The following is a 7,875-nucleotide window of genomic DNA, read 5'->3' as shown; positions in this document are numbered from 1 at the left end:
AGACAACTGATTAGCTGTACAGCAAAACTAATCAGTCCAGAAAGTTAACAAGTCAGACAGACCTTTAGTCTCCCAAGTTGTACTAGAAGGAATATCAGGCCGCTACTAGCAAATTCTCATTTTTGGTACAGTGATGATCAGCCTACTGCAACTTAAAGAAGCAACTTATTCTTGCATGGAAGATAAGTCAACAGCCAAGAGACAAGTGAGCCACCTTTATTATAGCAAATCAAGGCAAGGCAGCTTAGCTACACCAAAAAATTCCAAGCACACTTTAGGCAGCACTGAACTGGGCCTTTTGTGGAGATGGAACATGCAAAAAAGAACTAGCTGTTGCCAGAAATCAGGTTAAAGACTGTTCCACATGACATGTAACAAAACACAGGGAGCAAATCCAGTGCAAGAGCTTTGCTCACTGGTACTTTTTGGCTAGGGGAGGAAACATTACACCAGGCAGGCACTTCCTGTTGAAGACTAAGTTCATTTCTTCCACAAAGGGCTTATTTAACCACTGTATCTTCACAAAGATCAAGGCAGGAAGGGTCTGCATAGTGAGGTGTTTTGAGTCACTGGAGCTCAGAGTTCATGGTCATCAGGATGATAAAGCTCACTCATGAGGCGATAGATATAGGAGGGTGCATTACCCCCAATGTTGGAAATGAAGAGAGTGATGAGCTCAGGTGGGACATAGTCAAACACAGGGCAGTGAACATTGATCTTTGCCAGGATCTCTCCTAAAAACAAAAACAGCCACTGTATTAGAAATGAATGTGGCAGCTCGGCCTTCCCCCATGCCCTCTGAAACCAAACTGACAAGGCCCTACTGCCGCCAGCACCAATATTTCACATCTTGTTTTGCCAGCTTGCCTTGCCAGATTAACTGGAGTAGCAGGTATACAGCAGTCTTGGGTAAATGACAGTATTTGGCCCAGCTGTGACAGTTGCTGGCAGCGACCAGAAAACCCCCAGACTAAGGAACTGCAGTAAGTTGAAATGAAAGCCTTAAATCTAAGCGATCCCATGCTGCTACTTGCAGGGTTCTGCCACAGAAGCGTGGCTTTGGAAGATAGTTGCTACATAATAAGCGTTGGAGCTCCTTCTGAAGATGGACCTTGCATGGAAAGGCCAATGACAGAGAAAACAAGCTATTTCTCAGCCAGCTGTAGTGACCCAGAGTCTAAACTCTAAAAGCCACACTAGCAAGAGCAGAACAAGTAGCTAGCATGGTTTCTCTGCCAATGTGGTAGGGGTAGGCCATCCTCCATCTGGAGTCACCACTCACACCTCAAGTGTTTCATTACTACATGTAAATGGTAAAGTCCTTCAGGGCAGGAGCAAAACAGCCAAGGTAGCATGAAAAAATTTTGTCTGAATGTTCTTCCCAGCAGCAAAGCGAGATAGGACCATGGTCAGAGTCACTGTGGACCTCAACAGGATAAATATCCTGCCTTTGGTTACAGGATAATCCTCTATAAATACTGAGAGCGCCAAAGACTGAATTTTGGGGCCAATATGACTACACTCCAAACAAAAAAAACACGTAATGGGGGGGGACCAGTACCTTCTGTGAAAGGAAGCGCTTCCTGGGGAGAGACAAACTTGTGGAATGAATCCTCTTCATTAGGGAACTGAGAGAGAGAGAGAGAGAGAGAGAAAAATACTTAGAACAATACAGATCACCCACCCCCTTCTTCTACATGAAGGCTCAGCACAAGGGCTGGAAGGGTGAAAGCAAAGGAAACAGAGCTTTCTCATTCATCCATACTTTACAGCTGTGATCTTAGTGGTTCTCAACTTTCTTAGACTCAAAGCACTCCTCAATAGATTTGAGGCACCCCTTGGGAAATGCCAGCTCTTAATCTTCACTCAGTTTTTGACTACAGAAAAATACTAGAGCAATTCTTCTGTAGCAAAGAACTTAGAAAAACCCCAACAGGCCAGAATGGAATCATGTTTGTGCATTAACTATGTGGCACCCTTGATGCTGTATTTTCTTCATTCCTTTATGCTTACCTATATTCTGGACACTCTATAGCAGGGATGGGGAACCTTTGGGCCGCCAGGGACTCCATTTACCAGCCGCCTCTACCCATGTGGCTTGTGCCGGTCTCCATGGAGACCTCAGTTATACCAGCAGCGCGCATGGCAGAACATCACGGGGCTGCTCCAGAGCTGCTGGGAACATGGGACTGGGGCAGCTTGCTTTGGAGCTGTGATCTGTAGCTTGCGTGCTCCAGGCAGGGGCACACGTGCAGGGGATTGTGGCTCTGCCCCAGCTCCAGACAGGCTATCACTGCTGCAAGGAACCAGGGCACAGCCATAATCCCCTGCACGTGTGCCCCTGCCTGGAGCATGCAGGCTACAGATTGCAGCTCTGAAGCAAGCTGCCCATGTTCCTGGCAGCTCCAGAGCAGCCCCCTGCGCTGCTCTGCCGCACATGCTGCAGGTGTGGCTGAGGTCTCTGTGGAGACTGGCACAAGCCATGTGGGCAGAGGTGGCTGGGAAATGGATCCCCCGGCCAACTGGATCCAGCCCACAAGTCAGACATTCCCCATCCCTGCTCTACAGGAAAGTCCAGATTTGAAGAGGGCCACTGTTGCTGTAACCTGCTCTCTGATGACAGAAGACTAGGCCTATTTGACTATATCGAAAGAAGCAAAGCAGGAAAGTCCTAATACTGCTTCTTTCCACTTCCCTGGTGGATACTGGCAATGACCTTTCATCTCCAAAGATGTGGTTTCAAATCCCTACAGGATTAAGTACAGTAATGTTGACAGTCTTGGTCTCTGGTAGATGGTGGTCAACATTCTAAGTCTCCACCCCAACAATTCAGCATGTTTGGCAGTTTGTGCTGGAGAAAGAGAGACTAGAATAGTGGAAAGACCTGAGGGTTTCATTGGGCTAGGATGGAGGTACATCATCAGGGCTGGTTGCCCCATTTGAACTTGGACCAGTTGGTGCTAACCATCCCTTGCTTTCATAACTATTAGAATTCCCCAACTCTGTCTCTGACATTATAGCATCTGCTCCCTCTAAAGTTGTTGTCCCTACCTGTGGTGAAAGCTTGAACATGGGAGCACAGACAATGAGGGGAGTGGAGTGGTGTTTAGCTGCAAGTGCCAGGGTGTGAGTCCCACTGACAGCAATCAGTGCACCATTAGCCAAGATAGTCTTTGTACCGATGATCACCTGCCAAATATAAGTGAGAATTAGGAGTGACTTAGAACAGGAGCTTCATATCCACAGCTGCTGCTTCACACTACCAGGAGTAAAGACCTTCAGGTTCCTACCACCCTTTAAGAAGAGACAGAGGGGGAGAGGCTGGAGTGCCAGAGGTAGTAGGATGCTCAATCCATTCTGTCTGATTCTGCACAGAGATTTTTCCCTCTGGCTAGACCAAGACCTCACAACTTAAGGCCAATTGGAAGTTAGAGCACTGTTGTCTGCCCTAGTGGCGAAAGCACCAACCTGGAACTCGGAAAGTCTGTGTTTTAGTCCTGCCTCTGATTCTAGCCTGCTGCTTGTCCTTCAGCAAGTCACCTCACCATTCTATGCTTCACTTTCCCCTTCTGTAAAATGGGGATAATGCTATTGGCCCACAGTGTAAACTCTTCGATCTCCTAAGGAGAACTGGTAGAGTTCAGGATTCTGACATGCACCTGTCACAAGACCATGGTGTTGTATTTTCAACTGTGCAAGACTGAGGAATTGCAGTCAGGATGCCCAGCAGTCATATTTTCACACCACACCACACCTTGTCCATACAGCCTTCTGCATGACTTGTGAGCTAGGCAAGGGAGTTCTACCCCTGTCCCTAGCCATTCTAGAGTCAGGCAGTTTTGTTTTGTTTTCATTAGAAGCTCAAAAAAAAGTTATAACACCTTGCAACTCCCCCAGATACAAGCACCTGTTTTCAAGTGTCTGTTTCCACTGTGTCACTGGGTTTTGTAACACCTCTTTCTCGGAAGAGGGGCAGCTGGGGATAGAATATGTATAAAAGGCTACCAGTGGAACTGTCACTATGTGGTCAGTCATCATGCCGGCTGGTCTCTGCTCTCCCAGCCCTGTGTGGGAACTAGAACTATTGCTACAATGTGGAAACATTAAAACCCTTTTGGGACAGAAGTAGTTCTCTAGTTCCTGCTTCCCAGGTTATCTGGGCTTTTGACAGAAGCCCATCCATCCATCACCACTGCCTCCAAAGGGACCTAATAAGGTCTGAACATCAGCAATCCCCTAGTGTCCTCTCTCAAACCAACCTTATTGACTCGAGACATAACAGCGAAGATGGCTGCATCACTCATGACGGTGGTTTCAATGTTCTCTTCAGCCAGACGGACGGCCATTTTGTGACCCTGTGTTAGAGGGAGATTCTGGTGAGTCACGGGAGGGATTCTCTTGAGTTGAGCTGAGTGCCACAGACACTCACCTGAAGTCAGGAGCTACATTTCAGGAGCCAGAAAACAACCCAAAAACAATACAGCACATACATTGTCTTGTGATCTGGTAACTTGTGGAGAAGCAAAGAGCCTGCCACCGGCTCTTTGCCACAGTCAATTTTCCTACACCATTCCCTGTGGTAGCCTGGCCATTCCCTCCCAATTAGCAGCAGTTCATGTTATTCCTGCCCCTATTGTTCTGGAGGCAGAGCTCTGTGGAAACACTGCCCAGCCCAGCTGAGCTGAGGGGATTAGCAAGCAGGGTCTTACCTGGCAGAAGGGTGCACACTCCGCCACAATCACTTGGAATTTCCGCTTGCGCGCTGCCTCTTTCAAGAAGGCTTCCACGGTGTGAGAGTAGCCAATGGTCATGATCACCTCATTGGAGTGGATGTGCTCCAATGCCTGCATTGCAATGTTCTCCGTTGTGCCCTCTGCAAAGGAAGGAAGCCAGCAGGAAGAGGAATGTCAGGACCATTAACTGCCATGCTGAAACCAGCACCAGACCAATGCCAACAGGAAAAAAGGACACAAGCCCACAGCCACTTAAGTATGCCCTGAATCATCGCCACATGAGTAAAAACCCCCACACATTTTAGAGCTTGGGTCTGACAGCACAGCATCCTTTCATCTACCATCCCTTGAGGAGAAGGAACAGTGTCTCTTGCCCCAACAGGGGCTCCTGGTTACCTAATTCGGCAATTGCGCTATCCCCAAGCCAGGCTCTACATCACATCACCCTTAGTTCAGGCAGCAACACTGGCCTTTGTGCAGCAAGAACTGCTCAACTTCCTGTGGCCTTCATCTAGAACCCAGGCAGATCCTTGTTACATGCCCTTGAAGCAAAATGGAGACAAAGCACCCTGACTTTCACAGGCCCTCTGCCTACTCAGGGAAATGGGATGTGTTGAAAAGTCTCATAACTAGGGGAGTGAAAAGGATAGCACCAGCTCCAGCATCAGTCCCAGCCTAAATGGCTGCCCAGTCCACAAGCTGCCTCCTGGTAGCAAAGGGAGATTTGTGAGGCAATCACAGCCTGCCAGCACTAAGAGGGGAGACCAGGCAGTATGGCTGGCCCCAGCAGTGATGACCTGTGAATAAAGACAACGTGATGGGCAGAGCAGGGTCTGAGAGGCTCCTAGGAAGTGGGTGCTTTGGAGGCAATCCACTGCAGCAACTCCTCTTGGCTGTCTCCAGAGCTGCATGCTTGGCTGCAGGGACCATCCCTACACAGTGCAATAGCAAGGGAAGGAGCATAGTTCATTCAGTCTCTGTGAGGCCATGCTGTCCTGAGCACAGCAGAACTCAACCTCAGGCACTACATGCAGGCAAGATTTTATGTTCCTGCAGACAGGGTTTTGCTCAGATCTTCCCATGGGCACAGGTGGGAAGAATCTCACCTGTCAACACCTCACAGGTCCCTCACTGTTCCACTCTTTCCTTAGGACTAGATGTGCGCAGATTCTAGGACACACCTCACCTGCAAGACAGAGCCTCACAGCTCCCCGCAGTGCCCACGCGAGCTGGGAACTGGGTCTCCCCCTACTTCTCCTTCCCTTCCCCGTCATCCCATGAGCAAGCCACTCCAGTCCCATCCTGGAATGGGAAAGTCCTTCTGCATTGCATACCCAGCTCTATCAGCAGCTCATTGATAGCTTCAATCACGTTAGCCCTGAGTGGGGCGAAGGGGGTGTTGAAGTCCTCACTGAGTCCCCCAGAGGTCAGAAGCTTGTGCAAAGATTCCTGCTGGTCACTCTCCTCACTGCGCCCACGGAGCCTGCAGAGAGAACATGGCCATAAGACTAGGATGGGAGCAGGACAAACCAACTAACCTGACAAAAACTTTCAGGAGAAGCTGATTTGAACCATGCTGTCCCCATAGGACCAAGAACCAGCAAGCCTGATTACTGGGAGCATTGAAGAAGGGAGCTGCACCCACTCTCTCACACAGCTCCCCAACTGCACAGTCACCTGAGACTTTGCCAATAAGCCATACCCTCTGAAAGCTCAGTGAGCCAGCTCCGACAGCTGCAGCAGGCACAGGGAAGGGCCTTGCGCAAGGCTGCTGTGTCACCCAGAAAACTCCCCTGCATTTTACTAAGTGGGGAGAGAAGTGTCAGATCACAGCATTCAGGAGTTTGCACGGCAGCAACATCTACACTGAACAGAGCTTTGAGTGGAGATGTAGTCAGTGACTGGGGAACCATAGGGCTTGCTGGTGTTACCAATGGTCTCACAAGAGGAACTTGGTAGGTTCACCCTTAAAAGGAAAAGACTTTGGGAGGAGGGAGGGTGGAGATGTGCATCTTGTTTGGACACCTGAACGGGTCCTGCAAAAGCAGAAGGAAGAGAGGATGGTGCCCCTCAGGTCCACAGGACACTGTCAGCTCCTCTCCCAGGTTGACTATGGGGAAGATGCACAGGTGATGGGGGTGCAAGGACTTCACCTGCCATACTCCTCCCTAATGATCTTCAGCACTCGCCGCACCATGTTGCCCACCGTGGTCTCCGATGGCTGGGCTGCTGTCATCCTCTGGCCCTCCTTCCGAATGAGGCCCATCAGCTCCCCTGAAACGAGGGCACAGCTACGTGGTCACCAGGCCGCAGCCTCATGCAGCTCCACAGCTGCTGGCCCCAACACCAGCCTCCAGCTCACCCACCCTTGAAGCAGCTCTACAGCCACCAGGCCCAGCCCGTGCCAGGATCTCCAGCAAACCGATGGGGCAAGTGCTGAGAAAATAAAAGAAAGCCTTTGGCCCCGGACAGCAACGGAGTCAAAATGAGCAGGGTGCGCCAGCCTGCCGGGCTCCCGGACCCTGCGGGGCTGCAGCTGAGCAAGATACCTCGCACCGCCTCTGGCCAACTCCTACTGCATGTCTGCCTCGTGGGCTGGACGGGCAGTGCCGGGGCCGGATCCGGATCCGGCCCGTGAAGCGCTGCCGCCCGGCCCTGCCTTGGCTGCGAGAGAAGGGGGCAGGATCCCGCCCCGTCGGGGGGGAAAGGGCCTAGGCCCAAGAGAGGCGCCGGGCCGGGGCTCTCACCAGCTTTGCCCCAGCGGCCGCGGGCGATGATCTTGCGCAGCAGTCCCAGCGTCTGCCGTGCCGTCTCCTCGGAGCGTGGCCGCTGCCCGCCCCGCTTCAGCCGCGCCACGAAGGCCTCGATCTGTTCCGACAGCTCCAACTCCTTCTCGGCCGCGCCCGGCATCTTGGCAGCTGAGGCGGCGGAACCACGAAACCACGTCTGCTACCCCTACCCGGATCCTGCTGAGAACGGACCACTTCCGCTTCCGACCAGTCCCACCCTCCCATTGGCTGAGGAAGCCCCGGTCAGCCAATCCGGAGACCGTCTCTCGCGCCGGCGCGGGACGCTTGAGCGGGTTCGATGATGTGTCACGTTTCGAACTCTGGCTTAGCCCCGCCTACCCCGCCCCCCCGGT

At 51.5% G+C, this 7,875-nt stretch overlaps 1 protein-coding gene across 2 annotated transcripts; it reads right to left on the bottom strand.

Annotated features, from left to right (window-relative positions):
* Positions 1-200: 200 nt before the first annotated feature.
* Positions 201-7,711, bottom strand: EIF2B2 (eukaryotic translation initiation factor 2B subunit beta). Of its 2 annotated transcripts, XM_006268357.4 has the most exons (8): positions 7,481-7,708; positions 6,887-7,007; positions 6,068-6,216; positions 4,710-4,873; positions 4,260-4,355; positions 3,052-3,189; positions 1,562-1,628; positions 201-734 (listed from the first exon to the last, which is right to left on the bottom strand). In XM_006268357.4, exons 1-8 carry the CDS (start codon positions 7,641-7,643, stop codon positions 577-579), a joined length of 1,056 nt encoding a protein of 351 aa, XP_006268419.1. In that variant the 5' UTR covers positions 7,644-7,708; the 3' UTR covers positions 201-576. The 2 variants fall into 2 exon arrangements, with proteins under 2 accessions (XP_006268419.1, XP_006268420.1); XM_006268358.4 differs by lacking the exon at positions 3,052-3,189 and having other exon boundaries at positions 7,481-7,711.
* Between the last annotated feature and the right edge of the window lie 164 nt (positions 7,712-7,875).

Source organism: Alligator mississippiensis, chromosome 2, assembly GCF_030867095.1.
Source record: "Alligator mississippiensis isolate rAllMis1 chromosome 2, rAllMis1, whole genome shotgun sequence".
Lineage (NCBI taxonomy): Eukaryota > Metazoa > Chordata > Crocodylia > Alligatoridae > Alligator > Alligator mississippiensis.
Note: the sequence above shows the minus strand (reverse complement) of the source record. Positions and strands in the feature narration are given on the sequence as shown.